This window comes from Salvelinus namaycush, chromosome 40, assembly GCF_016432855.1.
Source record: "Salvelinus namaycush isolate Seneca chromosome 40, SaNama_1.0, whole genome shotgun sequence".
In the NCBI taxonomy this organism is placed as follows: Eukaryota; Metazoa; Chordata; class Actinopteri; order Salmoniformes; family Salmonidae; genus Salvelinus; species Salvelinus namaycush.
Window position 1 is genome coordinate 16,783,515 of NC_052346.1, and position 27,708 is coordinate 16,811,222.

At 45.0% G+C, this 27,708-nt stretch overlaps 1 protein-coding gene across 10 annotated transcripts in view; it reads right to left on the reverse strand.

Moving 5' to 3' along the window:
* The window catches only part of LOC120033359, a 53,491-nt gene that overhangs the window by 22,545 nt on the left and 3,238 nt on the right, over nt 1-27,708 (reverse strand). For 9 of the 10 annotated variants that reach the window (XM_038979675.1, XM_038979674.1, XM_038979673.1 and 6 more), the window contains exons 2-6: nt 10,691-10,981; nt 10,205-10,471; nt 9,994-10,065; nt 3,476-3,502; nt 3,277-3,333 (exon numbers count right to left, since the gene is read on the reverse strand). In XM_038979675.1, the coding sequence (XP_038835603.1) occupies nt 3,277-3,333; nt 3,476-3,502; nt 9,994-10,065; nt 10,205-10,471; nt 10,691-10,981 (714 nt within the window). The remainder of the gene's footprint in view (nt 1-3,276; nt 3,334-3,475; nt 3,503-9,993; nt 10,066-10,204; nt 10,472-10,690; nt 10,982-27,708) is intronic. The other variant, XM_038979670.1, reaches the window with a different exon arrangement.

Genomic DNA, 27,708 nt, shown 5'->3' on the forward strand with positions numbered 1-27,708 from the left:
AGTGGAGGACAGAGGAGCCTCTTAAAGAAGAAGTTACAGGTCTGTGAGAACCAGAAATCTTGCTTGTTTGTAGGTGACCAAATACTTATTTTCCACCATAAATTGCAAATAAATTCATTAAAAATCCTACAATGTGATTTTCTGGATTTTGTTTTCTCATTTTGTCTGTCATAGTTGAAGTGTACCTATGATGAAAATTACAGGCCTCTCTCATCTTTTTAAGTGGGAGTACTTGCACAATTGGTGGCTGACTAAATACTTTTTTGCCCCACTGTATATAACATCACTAAAATCTAAAACCGCAAGTAATGTACATCGTACCAGCTCCTTCCTGGCCTCCAGAGAAAATCAAGCCCTTATGCCGGTAACATTGTGGGAGGCGGTTGGGTTTGGGGCCATTGTTTGAGGTAGCTTGCTTGCTTTTACAACTTGGTGAAAGAGGGCAACACATACACACTGAACTATGCTCAACTCTCCCATGCTGGTCCAGCCAGCCTTCCAGAAGCTTTGCCTTCACACAGCCTGTAAGCCCGCTCTGTGGTGTCCTAAATCCAGCCACGCTCTGAGGTGTCCGCATGGTTCTAAAGCACCCTTTGCCTCTTTTTGTATCACATTGTAATGATAAAACAGGGGGGGCTAATATGTCATTTCAGAATGTGGGGGGGACATGACCCCTTTACCCAGTGAAAGTTGCACCCCTGCTTATTTCATCTGTACCCTAATAAACAGCATGGTTTCCTGAGTCATAGTGGGACCACACACCATATAATCGTGTAATTGTTTTATTTTTGTATTTAACCTTTATTTAACTAGGCAAGCCAGTAAAGAACAAATTCTTATTTACAATGACGGCCTACACCGGACGACACTGGGCCAATTGTGCTCCGCCCTATGGGACTCCCAATCACAGCCGGTTGTGATATAGCCTGGATTCGAACCAGAGAGTCTGTAGTGACGCCTCTAGCGCCGAGATGTAGTGTCTTCGACCGCTGCACCAGAGTGTCTGTAGTGACGCCTCTAGCACTGAGATGTAGTTTCTTAGACCGCTGCACCAGAGTGTCTGTAGTGACGCCTCTAGCACCGAGATGTAGTGTCTTTGACCGCTGCACCAGAGTGTCTGTAGTGACGCCTCTAGCACTGAGATGTAGTGTCTTCGACCGCTGCACCAGAGTGTCTGTAGTGACGCCTCTAGCACCGAGATGTAGTGTCTTAGACCGCTGCACCAGAGTGTCTGTAGTGACGCCTCTAGCACTGAGATGTAGTGTCTTCGACCGCTGCACCAGAGTGTCTGTAGTGACGCCTCTAGCACCGAGATGTAGTGTCTTAGACCGCTGCACCAGAGTGTCTGTAGTGACGCCTCTAGCACTGAGATGTAGTGTCTTCGACCGCTGCACCAGAGTGTCTGTAGTGACGCCTCTAGCACCGAGATGTAGTGTCTTAGACCGCTGCACCAGAGTGTCTGTAGTGACGCCTCTAGCACCGAGATGTAGTGTCTTAGACCGCTGCACCAGAGTGTCTGTAGTGACGCCTCTAGCACCGAGATGTAGTGTCTTAGACCGCTGCACCAGAGTGTCTGTAGTGACGCCTCTAGCACCGAGATGTAGTGTCTTAGACCGCTGCACCAGAGTGTCTGTAGTGACGCCTCTAGCACCGAGATGTAGTGTCTTTGACCGCTGCACCAGAGTGTCTGTAGTGACGCCTCTAGCACTGAGATGTAGTGTCTTCGACCGCTGCACCACAGTGTCTGTAGTGACGCCTCTAGCGCCGAGATGTAGTGTCTTTGACCGCTGCACCAGAGTGTCTGTAGTGACGCCTCTAGCACTGAGATGTAGTGTCTTAGACCGCTGCACCAGAGTGTCTGTAGTGACGCCTCTAGCACTGAGATGTAGTGTCTTAGACCGCTGCACCAGAGTGTCTGTAGTGACGCCTCTAGCACTGAGATGTAGTGTCTTAGACCGCTGCACCAGAGTGTCTGTAGTGACGCCTCTAGCACTGAGATGTAGTGTCTTAGACCGCTGCACCAGAGTGTCTGTAGTGACGCCTCTAGCACCGAGATGTAGTGTCTTAGACCGCTGCACCAGAGTGTCTGTAGTGACGCCTCTAGCACTGAGATGTAGTGTCTTAGACCGCTGCACCAGAGTGTCTGTAGTGACGCCTCTAGCACTGAGATGTAGTGTCTTTGACCGCCGCACCAGAGTGTCTGTAGTGACGCCTCTAGCACTGAGATGTAGTGTCTTAGACCGCTGCACCAGAGTGTCTGTAGTGACGCCTCTAGCACTGAGATGTAGTGTCTTTGACCGCTGCACCAGAGTGTCTGTAGTGACGCCTCTAGCACTGAGATGTAGTGTCTTTGACCGCTGCACCAGAGTGTCTGTAGTGACGCCTCTAACACTGAGATGTAGTGTCTTTGACCGCTGCACCAGAGTGTCTGTAGTGACGCCTCTAGCACTGAGATGTAGTGTCTTTGACCGCTGCACCAGAGTGTCTGTAGTGACGCCTCTAGCACTGAGTTGTAGTGTCTTTGACCGCTGCACCAGAGTGTCTGTAGTGAGAACTTGCACAATTGGTGACTGACTAAATACTTTTTTGCCCCACTGTATCTGCATTGTCAAAATGTCCCCATAGAAGTACCATGTAAAAGGTGTGTTAGTGTTACTACCTGTGTTAGTGGGCTGATTGTTATTATTCTGATTCATGGAGTAATCTCTAGAAGACTTCTCCCCTATAGTGCTGTAAACTGTAACCATGGCAACCCCAGAGAGAACCCTTGAAGCTCCAAGGTTGGTGACCTGAACATCCCCTACAGTGTGATAAACAGTATCCGGGGCAACAGAATTCTGATTGTTGCCTGCATCCCCTGTAAAGTTACACCATCCATCAACATTGTTTACAGCAAACCGAGTAGAAGACGTTCCTTGAATTTAGGAGGTATTTGTCCTTTAAGTTATGTCCTTTAAGGTTATGTTGAGAAAACGTGGAAATATTCTGGGACTCTCTCTCACACACACACACACACACACACACACACACACACACACACACACACACACACACACACACACACACACACACACACACACTTAGATTAAAACAGGTTTCTTGATTTCTGGGATGGGACAAAAACAACACTACTGTCCTGTGCTGTGAGGAAGCATGTGTGCAGTGCATGGAAGGTTGTGAATATAGTGCAGTATATGAATAATGTTGTGTTTGTATTACTTTGGGGACCCTGTTAGCAGGTTGAATATGGACCAGTCAAGTTAAGGTAACACTTACCACACAATCGACTAAAAAACTTGCTAAAAAATTCGATCCAGGTGTCTTGTGAATATTCTGAGATGAAAAAGGCACACAAAAATGTAAGACATTATTGACAGTTTCATTCAAATGGTTCTTTGTTTTAACTGGAATCCAAATGTAAAAAAAATTGAAGAATTGAGACAGGAAGAGACAGAGAATCCCAAAAAAAACCTGCCTGTCTTTTTTTCCCATATCAAAATTCCTGTGGAGTAAAAAAAGTAATATGTTATTTTCCAAGTTGATCCATGGTTCTGTATCTTATGTGTTAAGTTTAACAGAGTGAGAAATAACCCATCATAAAGTACAAGTCTGTGTATTAACCATTCTATCAACTATGGAGTGTGACTTCACCCACATTTACATGCTTAAGCTGCAATAAGGAGACATCATTTCTGAGAGCATGCATACAGTACCTTTACATTTACGTCATTTAGCAGACGCTCTTATCCAGAGCGACTTACAAATTGGAAAGTTCATACATATTCATCCTGGTCCCCCAGTGGGGAATGAACCCACAACCCTGGCGTTGCAAGCGCCATGCTCTACCAACTGGACCACACAGTACCTGCACAAGGCCGACTTCAAATCAATGTGAAAGTAACCGGTGCATTAAACAGCTGATGACGAATTCAAACTATGCTTAGATAAATCCTACAGATGCATTGAAATAAAAGGCAATCATCAAAGGACTTACCCAGGCCTACAATCAACAAGAACGCATGAAGACAAAAAACCTCAAAGAATGACAAGAATCACTAAATATACACATGCTTTTTTAAAGGGAGCTAACATGCTGACCACTCCGCTGGTGTTGCAAAATAAATGTACACATACTATGCATTCAGAAAGTATTCAGACCCTTAACCATTTTCCATATTTTCTTACATTACAACCTTATTCTAAAATTTATAAAATAAAAAAATGTCCTCATCAATCTACACACAATACCCCATAATAAAACAGCGAAAACAGGTTTAGAAATGTTTGCAAATATATAATAAAATAAAAAACAGAAATACCTTATTTACATAAGTATTCAGACCCTTTGCTATGAGACTTGAAATTGAGCTCAGGTGCATCCTGTTTCCATTGATCATCCTTGAGATGTTTCTACAACTTGGAGTCCACCTGTGGTAAATTCAATTGATTGGACATGATTTGGGAAGGCACACACCTGTCTATATACGGTCCCACAGTTGACAGTGCATGTCAGAGCAAAAACCAAGCCATGAGGTTGAAGGAATTGTCCATAGAGCTCAGAGACAAGATTATGTCGAGCCACAGAACTGCGGAAGGGTACCAAAACATTTCTGCAGCATTGAAGGTCCCCAAGAACACAGTGGCCTCCATCATTCTTAAATGGAACAAGTTTGGAACCACCAAGACTCTTCCTAGGGCTGGCTGCCGGCCAAACTGAGCAATCGGGGGAGAAGGGCCTTGGTCAGGGAGGTAACCAAGAACCCAATGATCACTCTGACAGAGCTCCAGAGTTCCTCTGTGGAGATGGGAGAACCTTCCAGAAGGACAACCATCTCATCAGCACTCCATCAATCAGGCCTTTATGGTAGAGTGGCCAGACAGAAGCCACTCCTCAGTAAAAGGCACGACAGCCCGCTTGGAGTTTGACAAAAGGCACCTCAAGACTCTCAGACCATGAGAAACAAGATTCTCTGGTCTGATGAAAACAAGATTGAACTATTTTGCCTGAATGCCAAGCGTTGCGTCTGGAGGAAACCTGGCACCATCCCTACGGTAAAGCATGGTGATGGCAGCATCATGCTGTGGGTATGTTTTTCAATGTGAAAAAGCAGGGAGACTAGTCAGGATCGATAGCTGTGCAGCGACGCTCCCCATCCAAGCTGTCAGAGCTTGAGGATCTATAGAGAAGAATGGTAGAAACTCCTCAAATACAGGTGTGCCAAGCTTGTAGCGTCATACCCAAGAAGACTCAAGGCTATAATCACTGCCGAAGATGCTTCAACAAAGTACTGAGTAATGGGTCTGAAAAGTTACGTAAATTTAATATTTCCGTTTGAAATGTTTTATAAATTAACAAAAATACTAAAAACCTGTTTTTGCTTTGTCAATACGGGTTATTGTGTGTGGATTGATGAGGGAAAAAAAATACTTAATCCATTTTAGAATAAGGCTGTAACGCAACAAAATGTGGAAAAAATCAAGGCGTCTGAATACTTTCCGAATGCACTGTACATGTTTTTCAATGATTTCATCCAAAATGATTGCGCACGTCAATGAGTGTCTGCGTAGCCGGGCGCTAAAATAGCCGGGCGCCTCTTCCATCTCCTCATTGGTTTTTAGGAGCATATACCCACGTGGGTGATTGAAAGATGAACTGAGGTCCACACTCCAGTCCAGTTGGTGGTGGTAATGCACCTTAAAGTTGATTGCCAACCGCCATATAAAGTCCGAAGAAGAAGACGACTGAACGAGAGATTACTAGAAACAAAAGGTATACAAATAATTACTAGAAGCTAACTAACTAGGCTTCCCCTTTTATCTGTGGATTAATTGGCAGAGTAGAAAACACGTGATTTTGTATGACTCAAAATGGGTAAAAATTCTACAAAGATCCAGAAAAAAGGACATTGTGTATTTCAGGAAACCGTACAACCCAATGTTTATATCCCAGGACAAATTAGCAACAGCAAGCTAAATGGCCATGAATGTTTCAACCTGTTCCCAAATTAATATAGTTGGTTCAGAGTTCGTTCTGATATTTCAACCTGCGTGTTCTGATTGCGTCTAGTATGGATGGACAAAATCAACATGCGCGCAATGGCGCACTTGCGTGCCCAGTCTCGTCAGCATGTAAGGCTGCGTCTGTGATTCAGCACCGCTGAATGGACAGCTCCTCGGTACAGGTAGGCATAGTGGAGCTCAGTGGTGTGGTGCTGATTGGACAGCACCTCTGTCTAGTAGACAACTACATCATTCTTCAGTCTGTGGGCAGTTAGACAATTTCTGAGCACGGTTAGATAGCCTACAATGCGTATATGAAAAGCATAACTGACACGCAGAACTTTAGAAATGGTAGGAATAATTGTAAATTGGCTCTCCAGATGAAAAAGGTTGCCGACCCCCTAGACTATAGTCACCCTTGTGGAACGGCGCATATAGTGTAGCTCTATAATGACTTCCCACCAACGGTCTTTGTAGAAAGTGGGAAGAGCACGAGACAATGTTGGTGGGAAGTCATTAGTGTCTTCAACGACACAGGAGGAGAGCACACGAACAGACTAAAAACCATAAGTAGCCTAGCTTTCTAAAACAAACAGTATTTTGGGGAAGTTGTTTCAGTTGTGTTTATTTTCAAATTAATACATGAAACCAAAATGGCACTAGCCTCCTGGGCCGAATGAATGAAGATACCAATTAGGCTACAGATATCACAACCTATATTTTAATATATATAAAATAGCTTTTGGTTTCCATTGGTCACCAAAAAGGAGGACTCCACCACCTCTCAATTCCCTGGCTATCAGATTACAACACGGATTACAAGGACGAGTTCAAATCCTGACATAAGAGTCAAAGCGATCGGTGACCGGCCTAAACTGCTGACCGGCAAAACAAACTGGTATTCTCTGTTCTCTGCTTTCTAAAAGTGACAGAAGAGGCACCATGCTGGCTGCTGCTCTCCGAGCCATGCCATCCAATAGTCTAAACAGACGTTGCATTTTAAATCGGGATTGGAATGATTTTAGTCTACTTTGTTAAATGGTAAAGCCACACACACACAGCCAAAATGAACCAGCCTTTTATAGACCTGTAGATAGGCCTCATGCACAGTCACATTAAAGTTAAAGGGTTTGGTCGATATTGTATGGAAAACGTAGCATACTTATGCGACTAGGGGAGAATCTCAGTGGCATACTCCTTGCGTCCTCTCTCCTCCCTGATGAGAAAGCCAGAGATCCCGCCCCTCGGACCTTCTCCTCCAATGGGTTTTGAGAAGGAAGCGAGGACACGAAGAGTAAACAATTCAGATTCTACCCATGGATTATTATTAGCAGTTTCCTAACATTATGTTTTATTGATGTGTGTTGTTATTTATGTACTTCAAGCCCGCCGCGATGGCGGTAAGGATTTGCATAAAGTTCAGCTTTCCCTGACTTTGGTCACACCCTGTTCCCGACCCTCACCCATGCTCGCATCGACAAACTGTCCCCTGCCACGTCGCTTCTCTTCCATTGGAAATGAATGGCTTTCCGTGGTTTCATGACCCACATCTTCAGAGGCACTGGGAGCCTTTTCTTTGAAGTCCTTTTCTAGTTGGCTTGTAACTAACAGTTGTATAGTATTTTGACTGTGGCTATGTCTTCAGCCTATGTAGCAGACATGAGCTTTCTGTAAAAGTGAAACTAAAACTTGCATGTTGAGCCATTCGATTGAAAAAAAAATAGGATGGATGTAGCCTATGACAAAGGTAAAATATCCTAGCCAGCGATTTCACATTTAATATCCATTGTAAACTAAACATATTTTTAGGTTGACACAGAGTATTTACCATCCTTTTTGCTGATTAATTCAGACTAGACTAATCCATATTGTGCACGATCCAATTTGGTGCCTCCCTGTGACACATTATGAAGACTGTGCCCTACAGCAGGTGTGTAACGTTCATCGTTAAGGGTAGAACAAGGCGCAGCGTGATTTGGGTTCATCATATTTATAAAAAATGTGAACCAGCAAAAAAAACAATAAACAATACAACGAACGAAAAGCTTTGTCGTGCAAAATACATGCAACCAAACAAAGACAAGATCCCACAACAGAAGGTGGGAAAAAAGGCTGCCTAAGTATGATCTCCAATCAGACACAACGATAGACAGCTGCCTCTGATTGGGAACCATACTAGGCCAACAAAGAAAAAGAAAACATAGATATACAAAAACTAGAGTACCCACCCTAATCACACCCTGACCTAACCAAAATATAGAGAATAAACAGGGATCTCTAAGGTCAGGGCGCGACAGTACACCCCCTCCCCAAAGGTGCGGACTCTGGCCGCAAACCTGAACCTATAGGGGAGGGTCCGGGTGGGCATCTACTCTCGGTGGCGGCTCCGGTTCGGGACGTAGCCCCCGCTCCCTACGCTGATCCCTCCGCTTCTGTGGAACCGGACCGTGGATCGTCGCCGGAGACTCCGGACAGTGAATCGTTGCCGGAGGAACCGGACCGTGGCTCCTCGCCAGAGGCTCCGGGCCATGGATTATCACTGGAGGCTTCGTGCCATGGATCACCACTACAGGCTCCGGGCCATGGATCATCACTGGAGGCTTCGTGCCATGGATCATCACTGGAGGCTTCGGACCATGGATCATCACTGGAGGCTTCGTACGTGGAGCCGGAACAGGTCTCACCGGACTGAGGAGACGTACTGGAAGCCTGGTGGGGGGAGCTGCCACAACACGTCCTGGCTGGATACCCACTTTAGCTTGGTGAGTGTGGAGAGTTGGCACGGGACGCACTGGGCTATGCAGGCGCAATGGAGGCATAGTGCGTAGAGCCGGCGCAGGATATGCTGGGCCGTGGAGGCGCTCTGGAGCGCAGAGCTGGCACAACGCGTCCTGGCTGAATCCCCCCTGTAGCACGGCAAGTGTGGGGAGTTGGCACAGGCCTCACTGGGTTGTGCTGGCGAACTGGGGATACCGTGCGTAGAGCTGGCGCAGGATATCCTGGACCGGAGAGACGCACCGGAGGCCAGGAGCGCTGAGCCGGCACAATCCGTCCTGGCTGAATGCCCACTCTAGCACGGCAACTGCGGGGAGCTTGCACAGAGCGCACCGGGCTGTGGATGCGCACTGAAGGCATGGTGCGCAGAACTGGATAACACGGTGCTTGACCGGTCACTCGCTCCCCACGGTAAGCACGGGGAGTTGGCTCAGGTCTGAACCCTGACTCCTCCAATCTCCCCGTGTGCCACCCCCCCAAAAAAACATTTTTTGGGGCTGCCTCTCGTGCATGCTTTGTTGATTTAACTCCTAGTATCGTGGCAGTTCCGCTTTCGCTGCCTCCATCTGCTCCTTCGGACAGCGATACTCCCCGGCCCTTGTCTAGGGTCCTGCTCCCTCCAGGATTTCCTGCCAGGTCCAGTCCTCCTGACCACGCTGCTTAGTCCGTTGGTGGTGGGATCTTCTGTAACGTTCGTAGTTAAGGGTAGAACAAGGCGCAGCGTGATTTGGGTTCATCATATTTATTAAAAATGTGAACCAGCAAAAAAAACAATAAACAATACAACGAACGAAGCAAAATACATGCAACCAAAATATAGACAAGATCCCACAACAGAAGGTGGGAAAAAAGGCTGCCTAAATATGATCCCCAATCAGAGACAATGATAGACAGCTGCCTCTGATTGGGAACCATACTAGGCCAACAAAGAAAAAGAAAACATAGATATACAAAAACTAGAGTACCCACCCTAATCACACCCTGACCTAACCAAAATATAGAGAATAAACAGGGATCTCTAAGGTCAGCGTGACAAGGTGGTGCATCTAACCCCTTGTCTTGACTGTAACAGTAGCCTGAACAGTACTGTAAATACAGGTAGAACAGGTATCCCCTTCAGGGGGTATAGCTCACTGTTGATGCTGCTGTTATGTCAATCTGTGCTTCAGAACTATGTACATGTGCAGTGCTCTGTTACTATAGAAGTACTGTTCTTACCTGTTATGACGGCAACAAGCACTAATATGGTAACAATAACACCACCAACAATAGCACTGGTATTGGAAGGCTCTGAAATGAAAACACATTTTGTATTGATACTTTGACAGGAGTTGATCAGGTATCCAACATAGTCCAGCATTCAAAATGTCCTACAACACTAGCAGTATCAATACATAAGACTGTAACACACTTATGAGTGTCCACTCACCTGGACCAAACACCTCTCCAACTGGCTCACTGACTTCCCCACTAACAGCGTTATTCAGCTTGCAGATGTACTTGTAACCATTGGTTGATTTGCCAGTGTCGCTCTTAAAGACATTAAACAGTTTTCCTCCGACCTCCCACGCCCCCTCTCCCACTTTCCAGTTGTAGGTCACGGGTTCAGCATCAGTGGTGTCACCTTCACAGGTCAGAGTGCAGGAGGTTAGGTTGGCGTTACAGGAAGAAGTGATGGTGGGTTTGGGGACTGCCTCTGTAAATAGAGGAAAGAAACAGGAATCATTTGGGGAAATACTTGTGAGGCACTACAATACATAACCTGCTGTTTCTACACAACCACACACACACACACATTTACGTACACACACACACACACACACACACACACACACACACACACACACACACACACACACACACACACACACACACACACACACACACACACACACACACACAGAGAAACACTTACTGATAACAGATAGTTTATATGTCTTGTCAAGCAGTTTGCTGTTGAACTCCACAGAATAAACTCCAATGTCTGTTGTCATCAATCCATTGATTCTCAGTTCTCCAGTATTCTGGTCCAGGGTTGTACGCTTTTTGAAGGCAGCATAGATGTCCAGACTACCACCAAAATCCTTGTCCCACTCTGCCACCTTGTTCTTCCCATGCTTCCATAGGATGCTTGTGATGGAGTCAGGCACTGTGGACTTGTCTAGTTTCAACGCCAGCTCACCTCCCACTTTATGATAAAGATCCTCTGGAAAAGCAGACATTTCATACATGTATCAGAGTATCAATGTATCCAGGGTAACACATTAGGGTATAAATACGTAGTCCTAACCCTATTGGCATTGAACTGTCATTATTATCAACCTTTACTGTTTATGTCTAGAATTCTGCTTGTTGGGTGTATCTGGTATATGTAGACAGCCCACTTTGATTAGTATGTCCCCCCTCACCACCACCACCACCACTGGAGCAGAAATGTATCTAGACTACACTACAGATTAAAGTCTTTGTCTACACCCTGTCCACTATTATATCACTAGCTAGGTTTCCATCCAATCTGCAACAGAGTTTCATGCTATTATTCTAAATCTGCATAAAACAATATGCAAATTCTCCCACCAGAGAGATGTTTCCATCAAACTGACTTTTTGAGGATAAAAGGCTGTGTGTGATGATGTAGTGCACATGAGTGTATGGAACTCCCTTCCATCTTATATAGGGCAAGTGAACAGCAAACCTGGTTTAAAAACAACAAATAAATCTACACCTCATGGCACAACGCCTCTCCCCTATGTGACCTACTTGTTGTGTGTATGTACTGATATGTATGTGTAACTGATAGATGCACACACACTACATGTTAATGTTTTTAAATGTATGTAAATTGTAAAGTATTTTGTCTGTAATGTCACCATTGGCGTCGGCTAATGGGGATCCTAATCAAAATCACACTAAATGTACTTTTTCGCTTACATTTTCATGTACGGGAATAAAAATCTAAAGTTCAATATGTTTCCAGCGTATTTTCAACTCTATTGATAGTTTTGTAACAAAAACAAAATTGCCTACTCTGGTCTTGGTACGTGGGTTCTAGCCAACAGCTCTCAGATACAGTGCTGTGCTTGTAGGCTAGTCTACATGATGACATTATTACGGCAGTCAAGTATCGATAATCATGTCACAAGAATAAGACCCTCAATATTTATTGGAAAGGAGCATTAAGATTGCGTGCACTTTTACCACCCTGGGAAGTTCATCATAACTTATTTCCAGGGGCACCACTTTGTTTTTAGAAGTGGGTGGGAAATAACTTAGCGGGGCGTCTGGGGGTCCCAACATTTGTTGGGGCCGCTAAAGCCAATTTTTACACAATCCACTATGCTGTCTCTATTTAGAACAAAAAAAAGTAAGCACAGATGCCCACAATCATCAAGCTAGGTAAGAAATCAATATTAAATATGTTTAAGTGATTCATAAGACTAAATGTCACGTTCGTTGTATGGAGGAGACCAAGGCGCAGCGTGGTAAGCGTACATACTTCTTTTATTAAAGAAAGAACACTGAACAAACCAAACGCTATACTAAACGAGTGCTGACAGGCAACTACACATAGACAAAAACCCACAAAACCAAAAGGGAAAATGGCAACCTAAATAGGATCCCCAATCAGAGACAACGATAAACAGCTGCCTCTGATTGGGAACCAATTCAGGCCACCATAGACATACATATACCTACACTTACAAAACCTCCTAGATATACAAAAACCCTAGACAAGACAAAACAAGCATACCCACCCTCGTCACACCCTGACCTAACCAAAATAATAACGAAAACAGAGATAACTAAGGTCAGGGCGTGACACTAAACTTGATCAAAGGTAATTCAATAATAAATATTGTGTTGCACCTTTAACCAATAGCCTAACAAATGAACAACTCTTGACCCCCACCAGCCCGACCCCCACCAGTCTAGTCAATTACTCAACTCTCTCCAAACACAAGTTCCTTCCCAGTTCCTACATTTCATTTTCTTTGTTCACAAGGGAACATTTTGGAAACAAAAAACACACCAAAAATAACACATACGGTCTATCCATCCATCCATCTATAGCTTAATGTGCTTTCCTGTACAGATTCATGGCCTGGTCAAGTTCGGCCCTCTCGTTCCCTCTGCAGCCAAGGTACAACATAGACATGGATGGAACACTGGTCACTTTAGTAATGTTTACATACTGTTTAACCCACTTCATATGTATATACTGTATTCTAGTTAAGGCCATCCTATTCAACTATTGCTGTACATTAACTATTCTATCCTATGTATTCTTCAAGTATTCAGACCCCTTGACTTTTTCCCCATTTTGTTGCGTTACAGCCATATTCTAAAAGGGTTTAAATATTTTTTTTCTTCATCAATCTACACACAATACCCCATAATGACAAAGCAAAAACAGGTTTTTCGAATATTTTGCAAATTTATTAAAAGTAAAAAACTGAAATATAACATTTACATAAGTATTCACACCCTTTACTAAGTACTTTGTTGAAGCACCTTTGGCAGCGATTACAGCCTCGATTCTTCTTGGGTATGACGCTACAAGCTTGGCACACCTGTATTTGGGGAGTTTCTCCCATTCTTCTCTGAAGATCCTCTCAAGCTCTGTCAGGTGGTATGGGGAGCATCGCTGCACAGCTATTTTCAGGTCTCGAGATGTTCGATCAGGTTCAAGTCCAGGTTCTGGCTGGGCCACTCAAGGACATTCAGAGACTCCTGCATTGTCTTGGCTGTGTGATTAAGGTAGTTGTCCTGTTGGAAGGTGAACCTTCACCCCAGTCTGAGGTCCTGAGCGCACTGGAGCAGATTTTCATCAAGGATCTCTCTATACCTCGCTCCCTTCATCTTTCCCTCGATCCTGACGAGTCTCCCTGACCCTGCCGCTGAAAAACATCCCCCCAGCATGATGCTACCACTACAATGCTTCACTGTAGAGATGGTGTCAGGTTTCCTCCAGATGTGACGCTTGGCATTCAGGTCAAATAGTTCATTCTTGATTTCATCAGACCAGAGAATCTTGTTTCTCATGATCGAAAAGTCCTTTAGGTGCCTTTTGGGAAATTCCAAGTGGGCTGTAATGTGCCTTTTACAGAAGAGTGGCTTCTGTCTGGCCACTCTACCATAAAGGCCTGATTGGTGGAGTGCTGCAGAGATGGTTGTCCTTCTGGAAGGTTCTCCCATCTCCACAGAGGAACTCTGTCAGAGTGACCATCAGGTTCTTGTTCACCTCCCTGACCAAGGCCCTTCTCCCCCGATTGCCAGGCAGACAGCTCTAGGAAGAGTCTTGGTGGTTCCAAAATTCTTCAATTTAAGAATGATGAAGGCCACTGTGTTCTTGGGGACCTTCAATGCTGCAGAAATGTTTTGGTACCCTTCCCCAGATCTGTGCCTCGACACAATCTTGCCTCGGAGTTGTACAGATAATTCCTTCAACCTCATGGCTTGGTTTTTGCTCCTACATTCACTGTCAACTGTGGTACCTTATATAGACAGGTGTGTGCCTTTCCAAATCATGTCCAGTCAATTGAATTTACCACAGGTGGACTCCAATCAAGTTATAGAAACATCTCAAGGATGATCAATGGAAAACAGGATGCACCTGAGCTTAATTTCGAGTCTCATAGTAAAGGGTCTGAATACTTATTTATATAAGTATATCATTTTTACAAACATTTCTAAAAACCTCTTTTCGCTTTGTCATTATGGGGTATTGTGTGTAGATTTATGAGGATTTTTTGTTATTTAATACAATTTAGAATAAGGCTGTAATGTAACAAAATGTCTGAATACTTATCAGAGAATACTGAATACTTAAGGTCTGAATACTTTCCGAATGCAGTGAGTGTAAACCTCAAATATACATTAACACACATTAACACACAGAAACAGCAAATCCTCCATATAATTAATTTCATAGGACGAATAGTACTGTAGATCTCTTTTTACTTGCACACAATATAGCTGAGTCCCCCCACCCTGCAGCGCCCCAACCCAACACACCCCACTCAGCTTTAGGATCTTAGTGAAACATATATTATTGGTTTTGGGTGTGTTAGGCCAAGGCCAGAGTGACAACCCACAGGACGGCAGACCCTCGGGGCCAGGACTGAGATGTTCAACAGCTATTGATTGCCTAAATAGGTATCTCCCCTGACGTGGGCATGTTTTCTATACAGACTCCTTTACTCGTACTGAATTCCATTATGGCAACTTTCATAAGGTATCCAGACCTTATGAAAGTTGCCCAGTATACCCTTAATCTGGTAATAGATCAAAGCTAGTGATACATAACCAACTTTCCAATTAATGGCAATACATTTCTTATCCGCTATAAATGCAGTTTCTTCAGATAAGTCTCCAATATCAACATTTAAAGCAAACAGAAACAGGGAGAAGGGAGAATCTGTAGGACTGCTAAGATGAAACAACATACTCTTTGTCAGAATTCAGCCAGCCTTCACAAGACCATAACATATGCAAATATGTCCCCTTTTGTGTTTTACACCTCCAATTGAGGAATCACCCATCCGAGTGAATGTTATTCAGTTACACTGGCATATAGTACGTTCTGTAGATGGTCTTAAACTGCAGTAGTGTATGTCTGAGATGATATGAACATGACTGGGCATTCTAACATATCTGTATCCATTCATCATCATCAATAGCGTCTTCCTCACATTTTTGTTTTACATGTTTTGTGTCATCGGGAAAAGCCTCTATTAACCCTTGATACAGTTTGTAAATCAACTTTGGATGTTTGTCAGACTGCCTTAAAATGGCATCTGGCTTGTCCAGTGTTTGCTGCACAGAGAGTGTTGTATCTGTAAAAATTCCCCTGAGATCCATCACAGACTGATCTTCCCTGGCTGCCTGATCCTACTGAGACCCCTGTCACCATCTGATCCTCCTAAGATGAGGCATGACAAAGAATTACCTTGTTGTACATTTATACATTATATCATCCAAGAAAAGTATCAATGGTTCATTAATTGAAATGATCCTTATTCCCAGATCCCAGAGTGTAGCTTAAACTTAAACTGCTGTCCTGTTGCTACTGTAGGTCTACCCATCAATTCAATATGGAACTTTGTATCATTCACTGATATTGTTAATATACTGCTAAATTCACTTGAGCTCTGAAGACTGGCCTTCCCTGGCTGTCTGACCCTGCTGGGACCCCTATCACCATCTGATCCTGCTAAGACATGATGAGCATAGTGTTGTGTACTGACTGTGTACCAGAGGGCTGCTTTCACGCGGGATGTCTGCGGGTTCCGACAGATCATTGCGGCTCGGTCTGCAGGTGGGAGCGGGTGGTCAGACAGACGACTTTGGGATGAAAACACTGTATTTAGGTTGTCCCACTGATTATTTAGAAACTGTCCTCTTTCTGCTTTGTATGCGTTAGCCTACCTATTGTATTAAAATCACATCTTTTTTGCATTATTCACACACTCAGAATTCACTGCTTCAACTTCAGTAGCCTACCTCTCCTAGTTGGGCCTGAGAGTTCAAGTGCATCTAGTATGTGTGGACTCATTGAGATAGAGTAGGCTGCCTACATGAGTGGAGAACCACGTGGCAGTTAACTTAAATATGAAATTAACTGAAATATGACTAGACTGTAGTTTACTACAGTGTCTGTAAAGAAATATTGATATTGGAAAGAAGGAGGGTCGAATGTAAGTCAAAGTGAAATCAAAACATTTAATCATCATTGAAAAGGAAAAGGCACAACACACACATAGGTTAGGCTACTATGGTGAGCGAGCATTGCGCCTTTTTAATAAGTATTGATTACCCATTTATTTGTCTCTGCCTGCAAATCGTCCTCCTAAAAGTCAGGCTATATCCTATAGGCTTATGCATAACGTAGCAAGTGTCGTTGTCATCATTCTTGCTGCCTCCAGTTCAGTAGCCATACCTGCACTATTAAGTGTGCGTGTTGTCTCAATTAAATAGAGTAGGCTATAGCCTACGCATGGGCAGAGAAGCACGGGGCAGTTACACTACATGACCAAAGGTATGTGGACACCTGCTCGTCGAACATCTTTCCAAAATCATGGGCATTAATAAGGAGTTGGTCCCCCCTTTGCTGCTATAACAGCCTGGCATCCTGGCATCCGCCAAACCCAGATTTGTCCGTCGGACTGCCAGATGGTGAAGCGTGATTCATCACTTCAGAGAACGCGTTTCCACTGCTCCAGAGTCCAATGGTGGCGAGCTTTACACCACTCCAGCTGATGCTTGGCATTGCGCATGGTGATCTTAGGCTTGTGTGCAGCTGCTCGGTCATGGAAATCCATTTCATTAGGCTCCCGACGAACAGTTATTCCCGGCCAATGCAAATCGTTTGGGCCCCCGAGTGGCGCAGCGGTCTAAGGCACTGCATCTCAGTGCTAGAGGCGTCACTACAGACCTTGGTTCTATCCCGGGCTGTATCACAACCAGCGGTGATTGGGAGTCCCATAGGGTGGCACACAATTGGCCCAGTGTCGTCCGGGTTAGGGGAGGGTTTGGCTGGGGTAGGCCATCATTGTAAAATAAGATTTTGTTCTTAACTGACTTGCCTAGTGAAATAAAAAAATATAAAAAAATTGTGCCGATGTTGCTTCCAGAGGTAGCTTGGAACTTGGTAGTGAGTACTGCAACCGAGGACAGACAATCCTGCTCTGTGAGCTTGTGTGGCCTACCTCTTCGCGGCTGAGCCGTTATTGCTCCTAGACGTTTCCACTTCACACTAATAACAGCAGTTACAGTTGACCGGGGCAGCTCTAGCAAGGCGGAAATTTGACAAACTGACTTGTTGGAAAGGTGACATCCTATCACGGTGCCACGTTGAAAGTCACTGAGCTCTTCAGTATGGGCCATTCTACTACCAATGTTTGTCTATGGAGATTGCATGGCTGTGTGCTTGATTTTATACACCTGTCAGCAACGGGTGTGGCTGAAATAGCTAAATCCACTCATTTGAAGGGGTGTCCACATACACTACATGGTCAAAATTATCTTTCCAAGGAAATGTACTTCCTATATAGGCCTATGATTAAGCTATAGTTTACTACATTGCATAGAAAGGCCTAAATATTGATCACCCATATTTTTCCTTCTGAAAATCTTCCCACTCCTATAAGGTAGGCTATAAGAATAGCTCAAGAGAAAGTGCAAGTCTCTACAACTCTGCTCTCTTCAACCTACATCTAGCATATTGGCTGATCTACCTCAGTAATACAGATAGCCTAATATAAGGACCATGTGAGAATCTCTGGTAATTTAACCTATTTCTCAAGTTATTTTAGCGCATTTGATATTGCCTATAGGGTGAAAAATTGCTGGGACTATGGCTGGCAAGTGAGCTGCCCCACATACGCCTAAAATAACCTTATTTAATTATTTTTGCCTTTAATTATACAGGTTTTTCTCATTGAGATAACATCTCTTTTTCGAGAGAGACCTGGTCCAATAGCAGCAGGGGGAACAAAGTTTCAGTAAAAACAACTTACATACACTAACACAACATTAAACAAAACTATATATACACACACACACACACACACACACACACACACACACACAAACACAGTACAACAATTACATATTACGTTAAAAAACATGAATGTCTTGACTAAAAAACAGCTGTCCTAAAGACAATTAAACTATTCTATGATATTTACATTGATCAAGTGTTTAAACTCCATCAAACGAGGCTAGATCATCAAATGTTTAAATGTTCAGGAGAGAATTCCAGGACCACAGAGCTGAGTAACTAAAACTATTCTACCATGACCTGTTCTAATTCTTGTTATTGTTAAAAGCAAATGAGAATGGGACCATAATTGATATTTATTTACCGACCTGATTAAAAAAGAGCAGAGATAAAATGGCATTTTACCCAATATGGCCTTATAAATCAGTGTATACCAGTGTTTAAGCCTACGCAAGGTCAATGACAACCAGCCAACAGCGCTGTAGAGATCACAATGATGTGTTAGACTTTTTTGATTTGTAATGAACCTGAGGGCCGCATGATATACTAAATCAAGTGCTGTCAGGGTAGTGGTTGAGGCCTGCATATATATAACATCACTAAAATCTAAAACCGCTAGTAGTGGACATCGTACCAGCTCCTTCCTGGCCTCCAGAGAAAATCAAGCCTTATGCCGGTAACATTGTGGGACTGCGGTTGGGTTTGGGGCCCTTTTTTGAGGTAGCTTGCTTGCTTTTACAACTTGGTGAAAGAGGGCAACACATACACACTGAACTATGCTCAACTCTCCCATGCTGGTCCAGCCAGCCTTCCAGAAGCTTTGCCTTCACACAGCCTGTGAGCCCGCTCTGTGGTGTCCTAAATCCAGCCACGCTCTGAGGTGTCCTAAATCCAGCCACGCTCTGAGGTGTCCTAAATCCAGCCACGCTCTGAGGTGTCCTAAATCCAGCCACGCTCTGAGGTGTCCGCATGGTTCTAAAGCACCCTTTGCCTCTTTTTGTATCACATTCTAATGATAAAACGGGGGGGGGGGCTAATATGTCATTTCAGAATGTGGGGGGGACATGACCCCTTTCCCCAGTGAAAGTTGCACCCCTGCTTATTTCATCTGTACCCTAATAAACAGCATGGTTTCCTGAGTCATAGTGGGACCACACACCATATAATCGTGTAATTGTTTTATTTTTGTATTTAACCTTTATTTAACTAGGCAAGCCAGTAAAGAACAAATTCTTATTTAAAATGACGGCCTACACCGGACGACACTGGGCCAATTGTGCTCCGCCCTATGGGACTCCCAATCACAGCCGGTTGTGATATAGCCTGGATTCGAACCAGAGAGTCTGTAGTGACGCCTCTAGCACTGAGATGTAGTATCTTAGACCGCTGCACCAGAGTGTCTGTAGTGACGCCTCTAGCATTGAGATGTAGTTTCTTAGACCGCTCCACCAGAGTGTCTGTAGTGACGCCTCTAGCATTGAGATGTAGTTTCTTAGACCGCTGCACCAGAGTGTCTGTAGTGACGCCTCTAGCACTGAGATGTAGTGTCTTAGACCGCTGCACCAGAGTGTCTGTAGTGACGCCTCTAGCACCGAGATGTAGTGTCTTAGACCGCTGCACCAAAGTGTCTGTAGTGACGCCTCTAGCACTGAGATGTAGTGTCTTAGACCGCTGCACCAGAGTGTCTGTAGTGACGCCTCTAGCACTGAGATGTAGTGTCTTAGACCGCTGCACCAGAGTGTCTGTAGTGACGCCTCTAGCACTGAGATGTAGTGTCTTAGACCGCTGCACCAGAGTGTCTGTAGTGACGCCTCTAGCACTGAGATGTAGTGTCTTAGACCGCTGCACCAGAGTGTCTGTAGTGACGCCTCTAGCACCGAGATGTAGTGTCTTAGACCGCTGCACCAGAGTGTCTGTAGTGACGCCTCTAGCACTGAGATGTAGTGTCTTAGACCGCTGCACCAGAGTGTCTGTAGTGACGCCTCTAGCACTGAGATGTAGTGTCTTAGACCGCTGCACCAGAGTGTCTGTAGTGACGCCTCTAGCACCGAGATGTAGTGTCTTAGACCGCTGCACCAGAGTGTCTGTAGTAACGCCTCTAGCACTGAGATGTAGTGTCTTAGACCGCTGCACCAGAGTCTCTGTAGTGACGCCTCTAGCACCGAGATGTAGTATATATAGCCCAGGTATCTGATGCTGTCTGGACAAAAGGAGTATGGCATGTTATATTTTTTCTGGCCAGACAGCATCAGATACCTGGGCTACATATAGTAAAACAGAGGGGCGCCGTTTCGCTCGCTAGTTTCAACAAAGAGGAATAGGCTAAGCGAGAGGACTCACTCTCGCCAAAATCTGTCCTGAATAAACCCAACACGTTTCCATGGGACATAAACTTGTCGCCTGCATTCCCGCCTTTGGGACAACTACTCGCATCTCGTCATTATATACAAATCTCTGGTTTCAGCCACTTGCGAATTAGAAAGGAAAATTGGCGGGTGCACAGCGGACTGTTCGGATGCAGCCTTCCCCTAAAGTAAATGGATGTTTTGCCTAAATTATATAATTACTCCTGTCTAAATAAAATCATTCAAAATACTTTACCAGAGAGCTTGACTTAGCCACAACGGATCATTAGCCTCTTTAAAAAAATAGCTGTGGACTGTTGCAAATCACAAGTGCACATGTCTATGCCTATTTGGGAATACAGCAATTTGCTCAGCGCGTGTGGCAATAGGCCTAGCTGATTATTGAGTTGTGGCTGTCAGTGAAAAGCATCTAAAATGTGTGAAGATAGTGTGGCTTGAGTATCATTTAAAATATTGAGATAAGAATAAGGTGAGGGGTGTGTGGTGTAGATATGGGCGTGTTTCTCCAGAATGCATGCACTCAGCTCTCCAGAATGTCCTTCGCAGTCTCCCGCCAATTATTGCACATTCATTGTTTCAATGTGTGAATTGTTTGCCCTTTGATTGTTTATTTCTATCAATTCCCCATTACAGATGTAACCAGTAGGCCTAGTAAATGTACCGTTAATCCCCGTCATTTGGTTACATTTATTAATGTTAATGCGTGCATTACAGTCATTTACTGTTCTCATTCTCGGAGTGGAAACGTTGTTTGCAGAGGTCACAACCTGCTTCACTTGTGAGAAACAAGTTCTGGTTTATTTCATAACCATCATTTAGGAGTTGTCCATTTTTGTATTGTCTTTTGTTTGAAGTGCTCCAAGTGAGCAATGAGCACGTGTGGTTTCTCTGTCCTGATAACGTTGAGGGAGCGTGTGTGTAGAACTAATCAGTTGAATGGGCCTTTGATATCCATAGGTGGGCACGGCTTGCGCGTTCACAAATGTTTTTTTATTGGTGTTATAGTAAAGACCATAGGCAGCTCGTGAGATTAAAGTTTGGGGAAGCTTACAATGTATCTTACCTTTTCTACCGATCTGCATGAAGGTTATGATTATTTTTATATGCGCATTTTCGTGGAACAGTGACATTTCAATAATAACATTTTTGTTTCTCAAAATCATTGGCACATGGTTAATTATAAAAATATCAAAGTTAAAATTCTACTAAAGCTGGGTGAACACTACACGACTTTCAAAATCCTAACAACGCTGAGCCTCTCACATTAAACGACTGTAATTTCCATTCATTTTTTGATGTAGCCAACGTAGTGGTGCTCGCACTAAACGATGTGGCACAGACGGAGGTCACACACTACAATATTCTTCACTTTGTCGTGAGGATTCTCGATACCATGCTGTCTCGTGAAAACAATGATGTGATTAGATTTACTTAGCTACGAGCTGTGTCTCAAAGCAGCTTCATAAACACTTGCCACATAGAGTTCAAATATCTAGCCAACATTTTGAATTGAATAACATTGCTTGTGAACTTCAGAGCTGTAACGATTTGACACGTTGGCTTTGGTTAAAGGCAATTACAAACGCATACTATTAGTAGACTAGTCATTTCTCCTGCTCGAGATCTACATATTTTGGGTGATGCGAAGCAACGTCATCCCACTGACTTCTTCTCTGCCGAGCTCTCATTGGCTATTGCTGATCATTGTTCTCGAAACTTGTTGTTGCACATCTCACACTACAATAGCACTGTATATTGTGTGCGGATAAAATCAAACATGTTTGAAAATATTGGGATGTCTGGTACTGCTCAAAGACGAGATCCGTAGCCTTCAGATTGCGTCTTTGACCTACTCACATTAAACGAGCGTCGGCGATGGCTGTGCACCCCGAGTAGGCAACGACATGGGATTTTGTCCCCAATCTCAAAAACTGGGTCTGGGACAGCTAAATCATGGCCAAAATCGTGTAGTGTACACCTGGTTTAAGGTGAGAGCACCAGCCTCTGCCATATGGACACATTGATACACTGTGGTCCATTGGCGGCTAAGGAAATTAGCGCATAGAACTCAGAGATAGTCTATAGGCCAATGCAGCAGTAGGCTGGGGTAAATTTGGCGGCGTGAGTGAAGGAGGCTTTGTTGCGAAATAGAAAGCTGATTCTTGATTTGATTTTGGATTGGAGATGTTTAATATGAGTCTGGAAGGAGAGTTTACAGTCTAGCCAGACACCTAGGTATTTATAGATGTCCACATATTCTAGGTCGGAACCGTCCAGGGTGGTGATGCTAGTCGGGCGGGCGGCGAACGGTTGAAAAGCATGCATTTGGTTTTACTAGCGTTTAAGAGCAGTTGGAGGCCACGGAAGGAGTGTTGTATGGCATTGAAGCTCGTTTGGAGGTTAGATAGCACAGTGTCCAAGGAAGGGCCAGAAGTATACAGAATGGTGTCGTCTGCGTAGAGGTGGATCAGGGAATCGCCCACAGCAAGAGCAACATCATTGATGTATACAGAGAAAAGAGTCGGCCCGAGAATTGAACCCTGTGGTACCCCCATAGAGACTGCCAGAGGACTGGACAACATGCCCTCCGATTTGACACACTGAACTCTGTCTGCAAAGTAGTTGGTGAACCAGGCAAGGCAGTCATCAGAAAAACCGAGGCTACTGAGTCTGCCGATAAGAATATGGTGATTGACAGAGTCGAAAGCCTTGGCCAGGTCGATGAAGACGGCTGCACAGTACTGTCTTTATCGATGGCGGTTATGATATAATTTAGTACCTTGAGCGTGGCTGAGGTGCACCTGTGACCGGCTCGGAAACCGGATTGCACAGCGGAGAAGGTACGGTGGGATTCGAGATGGTCAGTGATCTGTTTATTAACTTGGTTTTCGAAGACCTTAGACAGGCAGGGCAGGATGGATATAGGTCTGTAACAGTTTGGGTCCAGGGTGTCTCCCCCTTTGAAGAGGGGGATGACCGCAGCAGCTTTCCAATCCTTGGGGATCTCAGACGATATGAAAGAGAGGTTGAACAGGCTGGTAATAGGGGTTGCGACAATGGCGCCGGATAGTTTCAGAAATAGAGGGTCTAGATTGTCAAGCCCAGCTGATTTGTATGGGTCCAGGTTTTGCAGCTCTTTCAGAACATCTGCTATCTGGATTTGGGTAAAGGAGAAGCTGGGGACGCTTGGGCGAGTAGCTGCGGGGGGGGGGGGGGGGGGGCGGAGCTGTTGGCCGAGGTTGGAGTAGCCAGGTGGAAGGCATGGCCAGCCGTTGAGAAATGCTTGTTGAAGTTTTCGATTATCATGGATTTATCGGTGGTGACCGTGTTACCTAGCCTCAGTGCAGTGGGCAGCTGGGAGGAGGTGCTCTTGTTCTCCATGGACTTTACAGTGTCCCAGAACGTTTTGGAGTTAGAGCTACAGGATGCAAATTTCTGCTTGAAAAAGCTAGCCTTTGCTTTCCTGACTGACTGCGTGTATTTGTTCCTGACTTCCCTGAACAGTTGCATATCGCGGGGACTATTCGATGCCATTGCAGTCCGCCACAGGATGTTTTTGTGCTGGTCGAGGGCAGTCAGGTCTGGAGTGAACCAAGGGCTATATCTGTTCTTAGTTCTGCATTTTTTGAACGGGGCATGCTTATCTAAGATGGTGAGGAAGTTACTTTTAAAGAATGACCAGGCATCCTCAACTGACGGGATGAGGTCAATATCCTTCCAGGATACCCGGGCCAGGTCAATTAGAAAGGCCTGCTCGCAGAAGTGTTTTAGGGAGCGTTTGACAGTGATGAGGGGTGGTCGTTTGACCGCGGACCCGTAGCGGATACAGGCAATGAGGCAGTGATCGCTGAGATCCTGATTGAAGACAGCAGAGGTGTATTTGGAGGGCAAGTTGGTCAGGATAATGTCTATGAGGGTGCCCATGTTTACGGATTTAGGGTTGTACCTGGTGGGTTCCTTGATGATTTGTGTGAGATTGAGGGCATCTAGCTTAGATTGTAGGACTGCCGGGGTGTTAAACATATCCCAGTTTAGGTCACCTAACAGAACAAACTCTGAAGCTAGATGGGGGGCGATCAATTCACAAATGGTGTCCAGGGCACAGCTGGGAGCTGAGGGGGGTCGGTAGCAGGCGGCAACAGTGAGAGACTTATTTCTGGAGAGATTAATTTTTAAAATTAGAAGTTCGAACTGTTTGGGTATGGACCTAGAAAGTATGACATTACTTTGCAGGCTATCTCAGTAGATTGCAACTCCTCCCCCTTTGGCAGTTCTATCTTGACGGAAAATGTTATAGTTGGGTATGAAAATCTCAGAATTTTTGGTGGCCTTCCTAAGCCAGGATTCAGACACGGCAAGGACATCAGGGTTGGCCAAAGCAGTGAGTAAAACAAACTTAGGGAGGAGGCTTCTGATGTTGACATGCATGAAACCAAGGCTTTTTCGATCACAGAAGTCAACAAATGAGGGTGCCTGGGGACATGCAGGGCCTGGGTTTACCTCCACATCACCCGAGGAACAGAGGAGGAGTAGGATGAGGGTGCGGCTAAAGGCTATCAAAACTGGTCGCCTAGAGCGTTGGGGACAAAGAATAAAAGGAGCAGATTTCAGGGCGTGGTAGAATAGATTCAGGGCATAATGTGCAGACAGGGGTATGGTGGGGTGCGGGTACAGCGGAGGTAAGCCCAGGCACCGGGTGATGATAAGAGAGATTGTATCTCTGGACATGCTGGTTATAATGGGTGAGGTCACCGCATGTGTGGGAGGTGGGACAAAGGAGGTGTCAGAGGTATGAAGAGTGGAACTAGGGGCTCCATTGTAAACTAAAACAATGATAACTAACCTGAACAACAGTATACAAGGCATATTGACATTTGAGAGAGACATACAGCGAGGCATAAAGTAATCGCAGGTATTGATTGGGAGAGCTAGCTAAGACAACAGGTGAGACAGCAACAGCTAATCAGCTAACACAACAACAGCAGGTAAAATGGCGATGACTAGGCAGAGAGGGTCGGATTAACTACACCCAGAGCCTGAGTTCGCGGCTGGGGCCGACAGATAAAAAATAAACAGAATGGAGTACCGTGAATTAATGGACAGTCCAGCAGGCATCAGCTATGTAGCCAAGTGATTATAGTGTCCAGGGGGCAGCAGTAGATGGAACAGGGAAGCCGCGGAGTAGTCACCACTACGCTAGCATGCGGGCGACACAGCGTTTAAATCAAATCAAATCAAATTTTATTTGTCACATACACATGGTTAGCAGATGTTAATGCGAGTGTAGCGAAATGCTTGTGCTTCTAGTTCCGACAATGCAGTAATAACCAACAAGTAATCTAACCTAACAATTCCACAACTACTACCTTATACACACAAGTGTAAAGGGATAAAGAATATGTACATAAAGATATATGAATGAGTGATGGTACAGAACGGCATAGGCAAGATGCAGTAGATGGTATAGAGTACAGTATATACATATGAGATGAGTAATGTAGGGTATGTAAACATAAAGTGGCATAGTTTAAAGTGGCTAGTGATACATGTATTACATAAAGATGGCAAGATGCAGTAGATGATATAGAGTACAGTATATACATATACATATGAGATGAGTAATGTAGGGTATGTAAACATTATATTAAGTGGCATTGTTTAAAGTGGCTAGTGGTACATTTTTACATAATTTCCATCAATTCCCATTATTAAAGTGGCTGGAGTTGAGTCAGTATGTTGGCAGCGGCCGCTAAATGTTAGTGGTGGCTGTTTAACAGTCTGATGGCCTTGATGGCCTTGAGATAGAAGCTGTTTTTCAGTCTCTCGGTCCCTGCTTTGATGCACCTGTTCTGACCTCGCCTTCTGGATGATAGCGGGGTGAACAGGCAGTGGCTTGGGTGGTTGTTGTCCTTGATGATCTTTATGGCCTTCCTGTGACATCGGGTGGTGTAGGTGTCCTGGAGGGCAGGTAGTTTGCCCCCGGTGATACGTTGTGCAGACCTCACTACCCTCTGGAGAGCCTTACGGTTGTGGGCGGAGCAGTTGCCGTACCAGGCGGTGATACAGCCCGACAGGATGCTCTCGATTGTGCATCTGTAGAAGTTTGTGAGTGCTTTTGGTGACAAGCCGAATTTCTTCAGCCTCCTGAGGTTGAAGAGGCGCTGCTGCGCCTTCTTCACAACGCTGTCTGTGTGGGTGGACCAATTCAGTTTGTCCATGATGTGTACACCGAGGAACTTAAAACTTTCCACCTTCTCCACTACTGACCCGTCGATGTGGATAGGGGGGTGCTCCCTCTGCTGTTTCCTGAAGTCCACAATCATCTCCTTTGTTTTGTTGACGTTGAGTGTGAGGTTATTTTCCTGACACCACACTCCGAGGGCCCTCACCTCCTCCCTGTAGGCCGTCTCGTCGTTGTTGGTAATCAAGCCTACCACTGTAGTGTCATCCGCAAACTTGATGATTGAGTTGGAGGCGTGCATGGCCACGCAGTTGTGGGTGAACAGGGAGTACAGGAGAGGGCTCAGAACGCACCCTTGTGGGGCCCCAGTGTTGAGGATCAGCGGGGTGGAGATGTTGTTACCTACCCTCACCACCTGGGGGCGGCCCGTCAGGAAGTCCAGGACCCAGTTGCACAGGGCGGGGTCGAGACCCAGGGTCTCGAGCTTGATGACGAGTTTGGAGGGTACTATGGTGTTAAATGCTGAGCTGTAGTCGATGAACAGCATTCTCACATAGGTATTCCTCTTGTCCAGATGGGTTAGGGCAGTGTGCAGTGTGGTTGCGATTGCGTCGTCTGTGGACCTATTGGGTCGGTAAGCAAATTGGAGTGGGTCTAGGGTGTCCGGTAGGGTGGAAGTGATATGGTCCTTGACTAGTCTCTCAAAGCACTTCATGATGACGGAAGTGAGTGCTACGGGGCGGTAGTCGTTTAGCTCAGTTACCTTAGCTTTCTTGGGAACAGGAACAATGGTGGCCCTCTTGAAGCATGTGGGAACAGCAGACTGGGATAAGGATTGATTGAATATGTCCGTAAACACACCAGCCAGCTGGTCTGCGCATGCT